Here is a 19459-nt window from a genome sequence, read left to right on the forward strand (position 1 = left end):
TTAAATGTAATTGAAGTAATACATTTAATTTTTTAGTTTTAATTTCTAGGATATTTATTAAAATATTTTGGGATTATAAGAGCAAATAAATTTGTGAACTGCTGCTTTTGATTTAACATTCTGACTCACATAAGTCGCATAAGATAGCTGTTATGTTTGTTCATTGCTGTTTTTCCTTCCCTGTGGTACTGGGGATTCAATTCCAGGAGCACACTCTACCACTGAGCTACATCCCCAGTCCTTTTTAAAAAAATTATTTCCATTTTAAAAGAGTCTTACTATGTTGCCCTGTCCGGCTTTGAACTTTCCATTCTCCTGCCTTAGCCTCCCAAGAGGCTGGGGTTACAGGCATTTGTCACTGTTCATGGATATTTTTCATATATGTTGGTCATGTTTATCTAGACCGTTAGCATTTAGAAAACAAGAGCCATATGTTTTGTTTCTAAAGGATCATAATTCTCCCCCTGGAATAAGTGTCCAGTGAAAGGTTAGTAAGGGATTGATGTATTTCCCATTTGCCTACAATGTTAGGGCAGCATTTAATGTGTTGGCTTTCATATAAATAGCTTAATTTTTCATTCAGGTGGAAGAGCACAATGGTCACATTTTTAAGGCCACCCAATATAGCATCCCTACATACTGTGAATACTGTTCTTCTTTAATTTGGATAATGGACCGAGCCTCTGTTTGCAAATGTAAGTATGAAAGATCTTTGAGGAATGCCACCCTAGCCCTTAATTAACCTTTTAACCAGTTTTAGTAGTCTTTGTTATACTTCCACAACCTGAAATTACATTAAAATATTTATGTTTTCTTATTTGTCAGTCTCTTACACTTAGGGTCAAGAATCTTATTTATCAGTACCATAACAGTTCAAACACATAGTTACAGTAAATATTTATCGGGTAGATGGACCTATAGATGAATGAATGAATTCTTAGTTTATAGCCAAAAAGGTACATTTTATACTACACTCCCCTTCAGCAGAATATGTGAATTCTATAATGTGAATAGAGACTTTTCATATGTCAGTTGGGTTCTGACTAATAGTGGATCTTTTGCTTCTACTCCTCTTATTTTAGATATATACTTTGGTGCTATCAGTAATTCTGTGAGGCTTTGCTTTTGCTAGATGGCCTGAGATAAATAAAGGGAATATTAGAAAAGAGTCCAGTATGACAGAATAAAAGTTATGTTTGCCAGAGCAAAATCACCACTATTCCTGGATTAACTCACTGGTTGTATAGTTCAACACCAGTTTTTCTTTTTTAAAAAATTGAATGCTTCATGAATTTGCACATTTTCCTTGCACTGGGGCCATCTAATAATCTCATTCCAATTTTAGTATATGTGTTACTGAAGCAAGTGCTTTTTTCATTTTATTATGACTAATTTAAGAAATTATGAGAATGAAAATAGGAGTAGTTTGAAATGTATGTGACTGTTAGTCCAGTTATTGAAGGTTCGGAGTAATTTCTACTATGACATAAAGCTGAAAGTTTGCTTTTTTATAACTAAGGTGGGCTTGGTTTGAGTTTTTCATGGAATTAACTTTCTATGTGATTATCCTGGTGATTTCACCAGTGCAGTGAATGTCCCCTCGCCTTCCCCCGACCTTGATCTTGGCTTTGAAAACCCAAAAAGTTACACTTTGAAAGCTTAAAAGGGGGGATATTAAAGTGTTGGTATGCTGGAACCGGAGCTGGTGTTTTATTATCTTCCCATTTACAACTAATATACTTTATATTCCAGTTTTCATTTCCTTACGGGTTTTTGACAGTAATGCCATCCTTACCATAATAATAATTCTTAATATGTAATTCTGGTGTTTTAGCAAGTTGTAAAGCACCTGGCGTAACATGAACACTAATTTATGAATCAAACCACAAAGTTAGATAAATATCCTGTTGGAATTTGGGAGAGTTAAGTACAGGAGCAGGACAGGCAATCTTGAAAGAATGAAAAAGCTGTCTCATTGGTGGTGGTGAGAAATGTTAGGCATGTTTTCCAACTGCATTTTAAATTCTTTAACACAGAACAGAGTTTATATATGCTCTTTTAACAGCCTCAGATCTAAATAATAAACCTTATTGTCAAAGTAAAATTATAAACTTGATAAGTTTATTAACAGACTTATGAAAATGCTACATTCTTAACCTTTTTTTCAGTATGCAAGTATGCTTGCCATAAGAAGTGCTGTCTGAAAACCACAGCCAAGTGTTCTAAAAAGGTAAGAATTTATCACCTGTCCATAATAAACAACAGATCTGTAGGTCTTTTGTGACTCATGGAAAGAAATCAAGGCCTCTTTGATGTTTATTATTTAGAGTTCCTAAACTTATGACCACACATACAATAAGAAATTAAATTTATGTCATGATCCAACACATACACAGGAAGATGAGTATATATAACTGAATTTAATTTTCTGAAATTTTATTACCTTTACTACATATGTGCTAACAAATTGATTTCACAAACCACAATTTTAAAAACACTGCTTTTAGAGATTTACCTCTTTAAACCCTCAATCTTTTTAGGAAGGTGAAAAGCTGCAATTAAAAATGAATGAATTTAGGGTCTTGGAACTTAGCCCAGTGCTGGAGCACTTGCCTAGCATGCATGAGACTCTAGGTTCAATCCCCAGTACTGCAAGAAAAAAAATTTAACCATGAAGAGCAAAATGCACCAGCATAATTAGAAGGCTAAAAGATACTGACCAATTTACTCTTTGATACTTTATGCTTCCAGGAAGCAACTTTTTAAAAAAAATCCTAGATGTATATTGATGTATAATATCACTTCCTTATTTATTAATTACATACTGACAATTGTTGAAATACTATGTAAATATGAACAATATAAATGTACATGCATTTTGTTTATAGCCTATGTATAGAATTTGCATATGTTCCAAATTAGTAGACAAATAATGGCAAAGTATAGAGTCAAATTTTATATAGGACTTAAAATATAATGAAGGGGAGATATTTTGCTTCAAGCTAATATAGATTAGCTTGTGGCAGACCAATACTAAAAAAGTCTGTTGGCAAGAGTCAAAACAGCTACCCAGGTAAAATAGACTTGAAGAGATTAGAGATCCTGGAAAGAACAGAATGCAGAGTAGTAAACCTGTATTTTGTGATACTTTTATCATATGGAAATATTTCACTTTTTGTTGTAGACCATGAAACCAGTATTTTGGATAGTGGGCCACATTTAAGAATCAGAGAAGCCAGCAGAGATTTTAGCAATCATAGGACCAAGGAGACAAATTTTTGGAGTTTAACTCTGCCAAGACTTGAGGGATCATGATTGATTCACATAGAGAAGTAAGCCTGAAACACAGATTTTTTTCCCTCTCAAGGCAATTTTTTTTTATTACTTTATCTGTGCATGGCAAACAGCTAAGAAACTAATCAGAAAAGGATATTGGCATTTTCCACCAGTTATGCACTGCTAAAGAAAGGGAAATTTGAATTGTAGTATCCACCATCAAAGGGAAAGGAGCCTAGTCTATACCTCAGACTCTCACTGAGACCTCTGAAAAACTATATCCTGTGAATGGGAGTGAACCACTGACAGACCCACCTTAACAACAACAACAAAAACAAACAAAAAAACCCCAGCAAACTAGCTTTGAAGCAGTTGTTGCTTGGATTATGTATTCTTATTCCATAGACCCACCAGAGAGTAGAGGGTAAAACCATTTAAGAGATTACCTCATCCAGAGTCTTCTGTAATATCAGACATAAAGAAATGGTACTAATTAGTAAACAAATAGGCAATAACTAGGATTCAGATAACTAGTTACTAGATATATACTTTAAAAATTTTAATATATATGCTCAAATAATAGATAAAAGCATGGAGAAATTTTTAAAAAATAGTTGAGTATATGTTTTGAAGGAATCAATAGGGAATTGTAGAAATAAAAGATGAGTTTAACAGCCATAGCAGAAAAGAAGATTGGTGAACTAAAAGATAGACCAGTGTAACTATCTAGGCATAGAAAGTGAAAAGAATGTAAAAATAAAAATATAAATATATGAAACATAGGGAAGGGATGGAAGATGCTTTTTTAAAAAATCTTTTTTATAGTTGTAGATGCACAGCTTGCCTTTATTTATTTTTTTATGTGGTGCTGAGGATCAAACCCAGTGCCTCAAGCATGCTAGGCAAGTGCTCTACCATGAGCTACAGCCCCAGCCCGAAGGTTCTTAATTATATGTAATTGGGAATCAGCAAGAAAGGAGAAAGAACAGGGCAGAAGCAACATTTTAAGAGAGAATAGTCAACACATCAAGTCACAAGTTCACAAGTACTTTTAACCTGGACAAATACAAAGAAAACCACACCTAGATGTACAGTGCTACAAACCAAAGATATTTTTTTCCCTTTTGTTTTTGAAATGAAGTCTTGCTGCATTGCTTAAGGCTGATGTTGAACTCCAGCCCTGCCTCAGCCTCCCAGGTTGCTGAGATTATAGAAATGTACCACCACACCTGGCAAAATTTCTTAAAAGCAATTAGAGGGGAAAGAATAAATACTACCTAGAGGAGCAAAGAAAATCCTGCTCCAGTTAGTTGACTTCTAAACAGAAATGTTGGAAACCAAAAGATGGTGGCTTGACATCTTTTAAGAACAGAAAGTCAACTGCTGGGCATGATGGTGCATGCCTATAATTTCAGCGGCTTGGGAGGCTGAGACGGGAGGATTGAGAGTTCAAATCCAGCCTCAGCAACTTAGTGAGGCACTAAGCAACTCAGCAAGACCATGTCTAAATAAACTATTAAAAAAGGGCTGGGGGCACTGGGGTTGTGGCTCAGTGGTAGAGCATTTGCCTCAGATGTGTGAGGCACTGGGTTGGATTTTCATCACTGTATTTAAATAAATGAAAAAAAAATTCCAAGGTCCATAAGTCATCTAGGAAGTGGTAAAAATACTAAAAATATTAGACTTAAATATGTATGGATATGTTTTGTTGCAATCTCCAAATTAATGACTAAAAATATATATATATAACTGAAAAATTAATAAAGACAATAAAGTAGAAGAACGAAATACTTGATTAAAGTAAATGAAGGCAAGAAATGAGAGAAAATACATAAAATAGGGTGGACAAAAATAGACATAGTAAGTCCAAATATATTGGTGCCTTATATTAAATAAGCTAAATACTCCAAACAAAAAGCTAAGTTAAAACCAACTGAAAAATCTTTTATGAAAGAGATGTACTTATTAAGTATAAAGATAGAAAGTTTAAAAGCAAAAGAATGGAACTATATACAGCATTCAAAGACTAATCAATAGAAAGGTAGTATAGCTCTACTAATATTAAAATGTACTTTTTAAGGCAAAAAGTATTACTTCATGTGCTTTATGATGATGATGATGAAAGGGTCAGCCTATTGGGGAGATATAAAATTCTAATCCTCTAACATTAGTTTCAATACCTAGTAGAAAAAAATAAGGATGAAAATAATATGAAAAACTTGATGTAATTGGCATATATTGAACCTTCCTATGTTAATAAATCACCATTCTGAGATGTTCCAAAGCTAAAAGAAACATAAATGTCCAGTTCTGAATTTCTAATTGAATAAATAAATTGTGGTATTTCTGTATAATGGAATACTTCATAGCAATGAGATTAAACTGTTGGTACTCATAAATATAGGTTAAATGAGAGAATCCACAGACAAATACTGTTCAAAAATAGATAGACCTCATGGTGTACATATTATACAATTTGATTTCTATAATGTTCAAAGGCAAGCAAAACTAATTTATACTGATAGAAAAAGAGATAATAGTTTTATTTGTGAAGGACAAAGGTCATAGTAAGTGAGAGGGATTTAGAGACTTTTAGAGTATTGGTAATACTCCATTTCTTGTTTTGGATTCTGTGAAGTGTGCATTTACTTTCTGAAAATCTGTTAAGCTTTATACTTTTCTATGTGTACATCCTGCTTCAATAAAATTTTATTTAAAGTATACATTGAAGCTAATTATAAAAACATATTTCTGAAAAGTGTCAAACTACTTTTGGCTGTGTGTAGTGGCACATTCCTATTATCCCAGCAACTCTGGAGGCTGAGGCAGGAGGATTCACAGGTTCAGGGCCAGCTTCAATAACTTACTGAGGCCTTAAGCAACTTAGTTAGATCCTGTCTCAAAACAAAATATAAGAAAAAAAGGGCTGTGGGTATAGCTCAGTGTTATAGTGCCCCTGGGTTTAATCCCCAGTATCCCCAACACAAAACAAAATCCCATTATTGGTTTCAAATTGAAAAATTTTTAGTTTGATAGTCTCAAAATTTTTATTTATTTATTTTGCTTTCACAAGCCTTAACATTTCTAATGCCATAAGGAGAGCCATAACATTTAAATAAATAGATTATATGTGTTTGTCAGAGTAATAGCAAAAATTTTGGCTTATGTTTGTTTTAATCATTATAGCAAGCATTATTGTATTTTAAAAAATAATTTATTGAGTATTTACCATGTACCAGATACCGTACTGTGTTCAACTTAATCTTCTACATCTTTGAGGTAGAAAGGTGGTATTACTGTTGGAAATGTGAAATAACCTAGCCAAATTTATATAGTGACGATGCAAAAATATAAACCTGCATCCTTTAAACATTTGAAGAGTAAGTGTACTTTTTCTTTTGCCTAAAACCTACCAGTACTTTTCAGAGATGGTGCCTAATATTAACTTAAGGTAACTTAATATGCTTCAATAAATATTAAATTAATTCTCAAATGCTAAAACACAGAGTACGAAGATGCAAAATAATACAAAACTGAGTGTTGTCTTCTACTAATTTCCTTACCTGTCAGAATAAGACCCAGATTCCATAACTTAGTATTCAAAACCCCTTATAATCTCATTTTTAGTTGAGTCATATTTTTCATTGCTCAGCTTTGTATTTCTGTTTCTTGAGCCTAAAAGGTTCTTTTTTTGCCTTCTTATATACTACATGCTTTCCAACAATTATTTTAAGTAGGAAGTCTTTGAGACCTTTAGTTGTTACCCAGCCCAGTCTTTTTCCTGATCTAACAGTCTCTCTTCTGTGTTTCCATAATAACCTAATAAATCTGTTTCTCCACAAGCTAATACTATGGTCTTAGCATCAGTCTTAGGGAAAGGACTGTCCCTTGATTTTGCTCCCCTGCTATCTAGCACATAAAAATGAATGAGTTTACCTATGGAAAGAGAAATTAGGATCAATTTAAGTAAGGTGTTGAATGTCAGTCTCAGAAATGTTTGTTGTTTATTTTGATATATACTAATTAGCCACTGAAAGTTTCTGAGGTTAAATAAAGTGGATTATGTATAGTATATAATATTTAAAAGAGAAAAAAATGAGTGTGGGAAAATTGGTCTTGAAGCTGTTGGAATACGACAAGTGGGTAGTGATAGAAGTTGAATTAGGATAATGACAGAAAGTGCAGAAAAGAAAAAATAGCATGTACTGAGTAACCAAAAGAACTTGGCAACTATTTGGGTGCAGGTTGAAGGAGAAAGTGGGGTGTACAGATTTCAGTTAGAGGAGGAGAATGGCAGAAGAAAAGAAAAGATTTATAAGAATGCCGAAGTCTTGGCTGGGCACAGAATCACGAGCCACTCAAGCAGGAACAAAACTTTATTTTTGAAAAAGCCGCCAATACTCCGTAGGCGCCGGCAAGCCAAACCCGGTCCTCCCACGCTGGCGTCTCCCGGAACCGGGCGTCTCCCCCGGAATTTCCTCCTACTATCCTTCCCCAACCAATGGGAACTCTCCAGGAGTCCGGTAGCATGAGTCCGGTAGCATGAGTCCGGTAGCATGAGTCCGGTAGCATGAGTCCGGTTGCAGGCCAAGGTGAACAGCAGGAGCCCAATTTCCATATGAATGTAAATCTTAACATAATCATAACATCTCAGTGGCTAGCTGGAGTCACTTTACAACCAAAGGTGCCATGCATCATATTATTTGCTTGTGGCTCCTAGCATAAGAAGGGTTTCAGTCTCAGGAATAATGCCTGGCATTTTTCTTTTCTGTGAATTGCTTCAGATAATGGTTAGAATGAGCAGTTTTGTTGCAGTCACATAAGCTATAGTTAATAAGTTATGGTAGTGTACACACTATTAAAGTCAATAAAGGTGCTATAATACTATTCAGAGGTCAGTCTGTGTGAGTCTTTGTCTTTGGGTATGAAATCAGTTCTTTGAAATATTAAAGCAGTATTATGCTCCAGAAATTACAACTCTAATTCCTATAAAATCTGGATTTTTTCCATGGTACCTGGTAAATGTTCAAGCTTTTTGTGTACAAAATCCAACTTCCTTCACCAACACACAAACCTTACCTTTGTATGAAGATTTTTTGATAGGAAGGGAAGTAGCAGCCCATCACTGCCTCTGTCTCCCACTCTCTTTTGGGGAATCCTAGTGTGAGGATTGAAACTAATATTTATTTAACCATAATGCCCCCCCCACAACTATTATAACTGTCTTCATAAAACTTTAGGATAATAAAAAGTAGTTCCTCTTAAAGAATAAAGATATTTGAATATATTTGGAATCAAAAAATTGTCTTCCATTTAGTATGATCCAGAACTGTCATCTCGACAGTTTGGGGTTGAACTGTCCCGTTTGACCAGTGAAGACCGAACTGTTCCTTTAGTGGTGGAAAAGCTCATAAACTACATTGAAATGCATGGACTTTATACAGAAGGTATTTACCGAAAGTCTGGTTCAACTAATAAAATCAAGGAGCTTCGACAAGGTCTAGATACAGGTAAGATGATACTCTCCAAATCAAGACTTGTTTAAATAAAAATATTTAATCATTTCAAGCTTTTAAAGTTTTCTTTATGTATTGATCCTTTGCTTACAGCCAGAAGAATGCAGTTTTTCTGTGATACTTGTTTGTCATTTTGTGTCTTTCTAAAGAATCTTTGGCTTTATGTAGTTAATTCAGCAAACATATATTGAGTGTATCATTTGTACAAGGCATCCTTAGGTACTAGAAAAAGATTTAATACCTTTTTAATGTTTAGTGCTTTTCCAGTGCATCTTTCTGCCTTCCTATATTGATGATGTGGTTACTTAAACTGACAGTGATTTGGGCACTGTATAGAGCTGTGGCCTCAGTCCAGAAATATGTGCAGGAGGTTGACTTTGGTTTCATTCTCAATTTCTACTCTCTATCACTATTAGAAAGGTATGGTTCTAGAGAGAGGGGGAGGGGGAGCAGAAAATCCCTTAAGCTCACCCACTTTTAAAAGTCAGACAAAATTCAAATTTCAACAGTAACAGGGGGGTCCTTAAAACAGAGCAAGCAACTTAAAATCTTAAAAACTAAGCTGGGGTCCACAACCATTTTGGGGAGCCTTATGCTGACCTGTAATCACCTCATATCAATGTAGAATTTTCCCATGTCCAGATAGCTACAAATTAAACCAGAGGGAAGTCTCCTTTGTGGGACTTCCTAAGAATCCAACCAGAAAGAACTTCTAGAATGAGCACACCACTGGCCAAAAATCATTGAAACTGCCTCTTGCTCACCCTCACTGTGAACAAGAGGAAAGGGCTGGTGAGGACCTGTGCCACAAATTGCACCTAACCCTGCTCAGCCTGACCCTGGCAAGGGTGGAAAATTTTGCATGGTATTCACTCACTGGGCTCAGACAGCAATGAAGCAGCTTTGGCCCCAAACAGAGGAAAGCAGATTCCCAGGCCCCAACCACTGACACTGGGGAGAAACATCATGGGAAGCCTAGAGATTTCAGGGCTATACCAGAAGGAAGTATAGCTCCTTTGGAAGGGACTGCACCCAGCCTTAACAGGTGCATAGTCTGACCTATGATCATAATGGGCAAGTGAAAGGGCATTGTTTGGATACTTGTGGGGCCTTGCATCAGACTTAGTAGTAAACAGAGGGAAACAGTGCCTGCCATTCACAACCCGGGGCACTGGAAACTAGGACCCAAGTGAACCACCTGAGACCCTTCACTACAGTACCTCAGAGAGCAGCATCAGCTTTGGGAATATTTCTGAACCACAGAACACCCAGGGAAAACCCACACCCAGAATTCCAGCCACCAGGATCTAATTACCATAAAAAGGATCCTGTAGAGGAAAGCAGGTACACAGCAACCCACAGCAATCAGGGACACTCCAGAGCTTGCATCCTAAACTATAGCACACAATAGATACAGCCAACCCATAATACTACACCTGCTGAGCTGACAAACCAGATGCTGTTGATGAAAGGTTCATAGCAACTAGGGAGTTGGTTTCTGTGCTCCTGTAGCTCTGGAGAGTTCCACAGCCAAAAACTGATGGACATTTGCTAAATGTCCAAACCCCAGTGAAATCCAAACCATTATTAACCAGGAGTTTTCTTTGCCTTGACATGGTTCACTACAAACAATGTCGACTTTGATTATAGTAACTCTTTAACTTGAATAATAGTTGTTAACCCAGTAGACAACATTGTACCCTCAACCCAATTTAATGTATTTCATCTACTAATTAGAACATTAATTGGAATAAATCTTTTGTCTTCTTTTCTCTCTCTCTCTCTTTTTCCCCCTCTCCTTTTTTGCCCATCTTTCTTCCTCCCCCACTGTAGACCTCACTTTAGATTATAGTAATTTTACTAAATTTAACAACAAATATTTTGACCTGTTTCATAATTTTATTATAGGTTTACACCTAAATTTCAGAAACTGGAGAACAATTGTAACAAGTTTTTGTTTCTTATATAATCTAATAGAATAAGGCTTGGCTTTTAAGTGATTATAATATAAATAGGGCTCAGTGTAGTATCTTTTAAATTGGTGTTATTGGGATCAGCAGAGGTCACACACTGACTTAAAATATCATTATATGGATGTTTACTCAATCCAGGGCTCTTAAGAGAAAGAAGCTCACAAAGTAATCCTTTACTTACTATTCCAGTAGATAAGTAGACATACAAACAATATGAAAAAGCACTGGAAAAAACCATCCCATACAACCCGTAAAGCTTCAACAACAGATTTAATTGATACCCAGTAGAGGAAATGTCAGAGAAGAAATTTTTAGAACGTACATAGTTAAAATGTTCTTTGATTTTAAAATAAGCTTTAAGGAGTGGAATTAGAAAATACAGAAAGTAAAAGATCACTTCAATAGAGAGAGATTCTGAAAAGGTATCAATCCAAAATTCTGGAAATGAAAAGATAAATAAACCAAATAAATAATTCAATGGAAAGTATCACCAATGAATTAGGCCAGTTTGAAGATAGAATTTTAGACCTCAAAGCTAAAGAATATACCCTTGAAAATAAAGTTGATCATTAAGAAAAGATATTAAAGAGATAATGAACAGAGTATTTAAGAAATCTGGGATAATATTAAAAGGCCAAATTTAAGGTTCATTTTGATGAAGGCTCTGAATTATAAGCTAAAAGAAAACAGTCTTTTCAGTGAACTGATATCAAAAGATTTGCCAACCCTTAAAAATGGAATGGAAATTCAAATACAAGAGGTATGCAGGACTCCAGATATACAAAATTGCAGTAGATCCAGTCCAAGACATATTATAATGAAAATGCCTAATGTACAGAACTTTAAAAGCTGCAAAAGCAAAACGACTGGTCACATTTAGAGGTAAACCAAATCCAGATTTCAACTGATTTCTCAACGCAGACCCTAAAAGCCAGAGGGCTTGGAATAATACATACCAAGCTCTAGAAGAAAAAAAAATGCCAACCAAGAATACTATATCCCAACAAAATTAAGCTTCAGAATTGAAGATAAAATTAAAAATTCCATTATAACAACAGAAGCTAAGAGAATTCCTAACTAGAAAGCCTATACTATAAAACATCATCAATAAAATATTTCATAAAGAATAAATGAAAAATAAAATGAAAACCAACATAGGGAAGAATTAAAGGAGAATCAAGTCCAGTTTGAACATTAGAAATTAAATGGCAGTAAATAAAAATTATCTCTCAATAATAATATGAAATGTAAATGTTCTAAACTCTTAATCAAAAAACACAGGTTGGCAGATTTTATTTTAAAAAAAACCCAACAATATGCAGTCTTCAAGAAACTTGCCTTACAGGCAAAGATATACAGAGTCTAAAGGTGAAAGGATGGGAAAAAAACATAAAATTCACATGGGACTTATAAAGAAGCAGAGATAGCTATTCTCAGATAAAGTGGACTTCAAGCCAAGATTAATTAGAAGAGAAAAAGAAGGTTACTTCATACTACTTAAGGGAATTGTACATGAACAAGATATAATTTTCATAAATATTTATGCTCCAAACAACATAGCATCTGTGTACATAAGTTGAACCCTTCTCAATATTAAGAATGAACTAGACTACAATATAATAATACTGGGTGACGTGTGCATCTCTTACCACTAGGTAGATATCCAAACAAAAACTAAATAATGATGTTAACAAACTAAAAACATACAATTTGGACTTAATAGAACAGGCAAACATAGACTGTTTTATCCATCATCTTCTCAGCAGCACTGAACATTTTCTAACATAGACCATATTTTAGGCCACAAGGCAAGTGTTAGCAAATACAAAAAAAAAAAAAAATCTTGTATTCTATTCATAATGAAATTAAATTAGAACTCAATGATAAGATAAAAACAGAAACCACCTTCAAATGATAAATAGATAGGGAGAAATAAAAAAATATTTAGAGGTAAATTGTTCCAGCAAAAACAAGCCAAAGATCAGGTGGATTCTCAGCCAAGCTCTATCAAATCTTTAAAGAAGAACTAATACCAATCCTTCTCAAAGTATTCCATGAAATAGTAAAAGGGAGAACACTTCCAAACTCACTCCAGGAAGCCAGTATTACCCAAATACTAAAACCAGACAAAGACATATCAAGGAAAGAAAACTTCAGACCAACAACCTTGATGAACATAGTTGCAAAAATTCTTAATAAAATACTGGCAAATTGCACACAAAAATACATTTAAAAGATAGTATACCATAATGAAGTGAGTTTCATCCCAGGGGTATAAGGTTGGTTCAACATGTGAAAATCCATAAATGTAATTCATCACATAAATAGACTTGAAGATAAGAATCACATGACTATCTTGATAGATGCAGGGAAAAGTATTTGACAAAGTCCAGCACCCATTCATGTTTAAAACACTAGAAAAACTAGGGATAGAATGAACTTGTAACATTGTAAAGGCTATATATGGCAAACCCAAGGCCAACATTATTCTGAATGGAGAAAAACTGAAAGCATTTCCTATAAAAACACAAACAATACAAGAATGCCTACTCACCACTACAGTTTAGCATAGAGAGTTCTTGAAACTCTAGCCAGAGCAATCACACAAGAGAAGGAAATTAAAGGGATATGAATAGGAAAAGAAAAGCTCTGATTATCTCTGTTTGCTGAGACCATGAAGACCCTAAAACCTCTACCAGATGAAGCTCATTAATAATTCAACAAGGTAGTAGGATACAAGATCAATACTGATAAATCAATCACATTCCTGTAATCCAATGATGAATCTGCATGAAAAAGAAATTAGGAAAACTGTCCCATTCACATAGCCTGAAAAAATATGAAATTCTTGGGAATCCATTTAACAAAAGAGGTGAAGGATCTCTACAAAAAAAAAAAACTATAAAACATTAAAAAAGAAATTGGAGAAGACCTTAGAAAATGGAAAGTTTTTCCGTGTTCTTGGATACGCTGTGGAAAGCAGTACGGAGATTCCTCAAAAAAATAGGAATAGAACCACCATTTGACCCAACTATCCCACTCTTTTTTAATTCGACATACACATTTAAAGAAGAACTTTAGCCACATCAATGTTTGTAGCAGCTCAATTCACAAAGCCAAGCTATGGAGCCAACCTAGGTGCCCATCCACAGATGAATGGACACAGAAACATAGTATATATACACAATGAAGCATTACTCAGCCATAAAGAAGAATGATTTTATGGCATTTGCCAGTAAATGGATGGAATTGGAGACTATCATGATAAGTGAAGTAAGCCAGTCCCAAAAAGTCAAAGGTCAAATGTTTTCTCTTGTATGTGGGAGCTAATCCAAAGTGAGGGCAAATTAAAAAAGGAACAGAAGAAATGTCAGTGGAGTAGACAAGGGGGAATGAAGGGAACGAAGGAAGATAGAATAGAGAAAGACAGTGGAGTGAATCTGACCTCACTTTCCTATGCAGAGATATGAATATACCACAGTGAATCTCAGCACCATGTACATCCACTAGACACTAATTAAAAACTTTAATTAATACTGGAAAGATCAGTAGAGGGAAGGGAATGGGGTGGGAAGAGGGAAGGGAAAGGAGACCTACTGTAGACTGAATTAGAACAAATTATATTCCATGCTTTTGTAATTATGTCAAAATGAATTCTGTTATGTATAACTAAAAAGAACCATTTTTTTTTTTTAAAAAGGGAAAGGAATGGTTCTTTTTGAACTGAACTGAGGAACAAAACTTGTCTTTATGTGGCAAGGAACCTACCTATCCACAGTGCTGTTTCTTAGGAAGAAATGAGGAAAAAATAGTATGAAGATAACAGAAAATGCCTGTTAAGACTCAACCAAGAGGTTGTGCCTCCAGAGACTTAAGTCTGCTCTACTTTACAGGCAATTGTAATTTGTGTGTCTTGTAACTCAAAGCAGCACAAATGAAAGTCATTTATCCTGTATCCTTCTAATCATCTGTCTATATAACCTTAGGAAATTTATAAATGAAAAATGAAGGCATTTTCTTTATATTTTCTAAGCTTATTTATTACTGCCTTCTCATGTCTAAGAATGACAAAGTCAGCCTTGCTTTTTTAAAAAGCAAGGCTTTTTTTCTTTAGTATTCTAATGCATTGCTATTCAGTCATGCCCATGGACCAGACCACAAGGGAATAGGTATAAAAATTGAGAGCAACTATTTCTAAAACATTTGTAGTATTCTAACAATGCTTTTGCTTTAACATCAAAACAACCCTGATCTTTTATTTTATACATTTATGTTCACAATATACTTGGAAAACTAACTCTTCCTTCACCACAGAAGCATTGTTCCAAAGCATGGAATTAAATTGTAGAACACAATAAGAATAATCAATAAGAAACATGAAGATTTCTTTTAGTGATGATGGTTTCTAAAGTGAATCATTTAAACCTTTTTGCATGTTTCAGCTTTGTTATCTAATAATTCTTGTCTCTAAATAGATGCTGAGAATGTAAACCTAGATGACTATAACATACATGTCATTGCAAGTGTATTCAAACAGTGGCTTCGTGATTTGCCCAATCCCCTTATGACTTTTGAACTCTATGAGGAATTTCTTCGAGCTATGGGTAAGCACCAGCTTTTGGGTTTAAGGGAAGTCCAATAATTGAGAAAGGAATGCCATGTTTAGCATAGATTAAACCATCCTCTAGTGCTTTAGTCCTTAAAGAATCAAAAGTATGCTTTTGATGGTCAATATGAAACTGCCAGTATACTATCAATTGTTCAAATGTTTACTTTGTACAGACAGTACACTTTAATTCCCACGAAGAGACTAAAAGACTAGGGTTAGAAAATATTAAAAGATTAAATAGGAAATTTAAGGGTGGACTTAGATTCATTTAAATTGTGTATCTAAGCAGGAACTGTGTGAAGAGCTGGCTGGGTGTTTTATGCCAAGTCTAATCAGTTTTGGAGTTTGCTTTCTCAATGCTGTAGGATATTAAGATATTTAGACCTTGAGGATATATAAATTATATGACACTCGGTTTATTTTAATGAAAAATCTGCTGCAAAGTAGTTGAAAAACTGGAGCATTGCCCCTTGCCATATAGAGAATTGCTAGGGTATAGATAGATTGAAACTCGGATTGCTTATAAAACTCAAATATAGATAGTCAAGGAATAACTATGAATTTCTCTTCTGCCATATAGGTGCAACCACCTCTTCCAGAACTCTAGTATAGTGTCAGAAGATGTAGCATATAAGAGGGGATAGTCAATGTTATTTACTGTACTTAACTGTTTTTAGGCCTTCAGGAGAGGAAGGAGACAATTCGAGGTGTGTACTCCGTGATTGACCAGCTCTCCCGAACTCATCTCAATACACTGGAACGTCTCATCTTTCATCTAGTCAGGTAACCTCAAGAGCAAGGAATTGTTTAATAGTTTCTCTTGGATTCTTTGTAAGTAAATGAAGAGCTTCTTCATTTGGAAGATGGATATGCATATGTGTATTTGCATATATACTTACATATAACATATATAAATATATATAAATTTATATATATAATTTTTTCCTTCTACTTATAAAGTCAGTCCCTCAAATGGGTGTTAGGATTCCTTAGAATAGAAATCCTCAGTTGAGCTGTTCTGCATGGCAGCTGCCTCTCTGCCCTTATTTGAGCGATGTAGCAGCTCTGGACTCATGGTTGCATTATATAACTCAGCCTTTTATCTCACTCCTAAACTAGAAAGAATGTTTATCTGTTGACATAACGTAATTCATAGAAGGTGGCCCATGCCTGTAATCCCAGCGACTCTGAAGGCTGAGGCAGGAAGATCATGAGTTCAGAGCCAGCCTCAGCAGATTAGGGAGGCACTTAGCAACTGAGTGAGACCCCGTCTCTAAATAAAATACAAAATAGGGCTGGGAATGTGGCTCAGAGTGGTTCAATGCCTGATACCCCCCCAAAAAAAAAAAAAAAAAAAAAGATAGGTTGACTGACTGAAGAAGCTTCAGAAATTGTCTTTCTTGTCCTATGGGTAAATATCAGCAGTAACTGGAAAGGAAGCCACCTTTTTTCTGGTTAAATATCTTATGTGACTATCTTAAAGCCTCTGCCCCACATCCTTCAGAGAGGCTCATCTATTGATATTGACATTGAGCCACAAATTTCTCTTAGTAGGCTATTTGCTGACCTAGAATGTTTGAAAGAACAGAGTGAAATTATATGTTTCCAGAGGCAAAGGAACAGCTCTGGGAAAAGCCTACAGTGTCTCCCTTAAACTGATGTTATCCTTCTAGTACTGTGGTTGCCATTATACTGTCTTCTTTTTCATATCTTTTCTGCCTACTTCCCCTGCTCTTTATCCCTCTTTCACTCATTTTTGTTTGATTTTGTTCCTTAGGATTGCCCTACAGGAAGAAACTAATCGAATGTCTGCTAATGCTTTGGCCATTGTGTTTGCACCCTGCATTCTCCGCTGCCCAGACACCACTGACCCACTACAAAGCGTGCAGGACATCAGTAAGACTACCACGTAAGGCCAGCCATGATCACCTCTGCAAGACCTTAGGGACTTCTGACTCAGTTGGTGTTTTCACTATCCAAATATCAAACGGTGTATGATTTCATAGGTTCATGTATGTTTAAGAAGATTACTGGACACTACTGGATTTTTTTTTTAAGGAAGTTAGTAGGTATTTTTTACTTTATTATCCTTTATGTGGTGCTGCGGATCGAACCCAGTGCCTCACATGTGTTAGACACTGAGCCACAACCCCAGCCCACTACTGGATATTCTTATACTAAGAATATATACTTTTAAATTCATTTCAACTGAGAATTATCAGTTTTAAAGGATCTTATATTTTTAATTTGGCATTTAAAACTGCTTGTACTTTCCAAATACATTTTCAAATTCCATCTTATCAAACTGTACACTTTGTATCTTTCTGTAATCTAGTCTTACTATATATAGTCTTATGGCTCCAAATCCCTTTGGTTTTAGTACTTCAGTATTCCTATATTTCACCTTAACTTTTTCTTGGGTTATATTTCTGTGCTATTCTTTTAAACCTTGACTGCAAAACTAACTTTTAAGAAAGAAATACCAGTGCTTAAATCCCATCCCCAAAGAGTATGATGGTTTGGAATGTAGATTGGCCATTGGGATTTATAGTTATTCCTTAGGTATTTTCTAAAGTGTAGCCAAATTGTGAGCCACTGTTCTATACCTTGTTTCTGAGCTAATAAAGTAAGAGATATTGATTTTTTTTTTTTAGTCCTATGACTATGTACCACCCTTATCTGAAAAAACAGTCTGTTGATGCTATACTTTATTTACTTCTGCTCTTAACAGTTTTCTCTCTTTCCTCCTATTTCAGCTGTGTGGAGCTGATTGTTGTGGAACAGATGAATAAATATAAGGCTCGTCTTAAAGATATCAGTAGCTTGGAATTTGCTGAGAACAAGGCAAAGACTAGGCTGTCACTGATTCGTAGATCAATGGTAAGATGCAAGACATGAAGACACAAGGGAAAAATGGGAGTCTTTCTGGGATTTTAAGTGTGCATTTGTGATATAAATAGGGATTATTCTCTAAAGCTTTTTCATAATGAAGAAATTTTTTTAAATCACCAAATCTGTGGGTGCTATGGATGCCTGATATTTGATCTCTTAACTCAGTTATATGTATAGAATATGTGTGATTAAATGTGCAGAATTTTTTAAATTGAGGATTTGGATAAAATGTTGGTGGCTTAATAATTTCCCCTGTTTACTTTTCTTGTCCTTTCTATGAAAACCCGATCCTAACTTTTTTCTCTACTTCTTCCACCATCTGTTCCTATACCTTCAATCATGTCACTTTTGGTGGTCCTGCCAAAACTCCTGGGAGTAGAGACCTCAATCATTTGCAACAGGATTTGAACAAAAACATTGATTCATGAGGAAATAGATTTCCATATGAGTCTACTATTATCAAATAAAGATTTCTTTAAGGAATTATTGTTAGGTTAGGCCTAATAAATGGTAATTTATTTCCTTCATTTACCCACTTATGTATTTAATACCTTGTATTGTAACCAGTGAGATATATTTAATTATCACTAACAATTAATAGGATCTGAGTAACTGGAAAACAACTGCTGAATTCATGTTTAATTATTACCTGTTTGTTACTCTCCTGACTATAAAATTATAGTGATGAATAACCACTTCAGATCCCCAATAAATCTCTAGGCTTCCCCATCATCTTCATAGTTAGATTGGCACTAAATTTATTAAACTACCTACCACAGAATAAGTGCTCAACAAAGGTCTTCTCTAAAAACAAACATAAGTATAGCCTTTTCCCAGGCAGTAAAGACATTAAATAAAATTCCTCATTGGATACTGTCTAAACCTTTTCCCCAGAAACTGAAAACAGAAATGCTATTTCAAAGCAAAACTTTTTTTGTAGTATGAATTTTCAGGAACTCGGTGCCAAGAGGCCCAGTCTAGTAGCACCCACATTGCCAATCCAGCAGAAGATGGAGATATTCAGTTCTTTGAAATATTAACCTTCTCTTTTAATGGGGCAATGACATGTACATTCTAACCTTCTGCTTTCCTTTTCATGTCCTTCCTAATCCAGAAACCTGTACTAATTGCAGTTAGATTTATGAGCATTACCCGCAGTTCAGTCTCGGTATGTATTAATATTGCAATGTGTC

The 19459-nt window shown here is 35.0% G+C and overlaps 1 protein-coding gene across 4 annotated transcripts in view; it reads left to right on the forward strand.

The window, feature by feature from the left end:
* Positions 1-19459, forward strand: part of MYO9A (myosin IXA) — a 266957-nt gene that overhangs the window by 219619 nt on the left and 27879 nt on the right. For all 4 annotated transcript variants that reach the window (XM_081290716.1, XM_081290714.1, XM_081290715.1 and 1 more), the window contains 7 exons: positions 584-695; positions 2169-2230; positions 8594-8786; positions 15241-15369; positions 16052-16157; positions 17152-17283; positions 18131-18254. In XM_081290716.1, the coding sequence (XP_081146842.1) occupies positions 584-695; positions 2169-2230; positions 8594-8786; positions 15241-15369; positions 16052-16157; positions 17152-17283; positions 18131-18254 (858 nt within the window). The remainder of the gene's footprint in view (positions 1-583; positions 696-2168; positions 2231-8593; positions 8787-15240; positions 15370-16051; positions 16158-17151; positions 17284-18130; positions 18255-19459) is intronic.

Source organism: Spermophilus citellus (assembly GCF_964194105.1).
Source record: "Spermophilus citellus genome assembly, chromosome: 4".
Taxonomy (NCBI): Eukaryota; Metazoa; Chordata; class Mammalia; order Rodentia; family Sciuridae; genus Spermophilus; species Spermophilus citellus.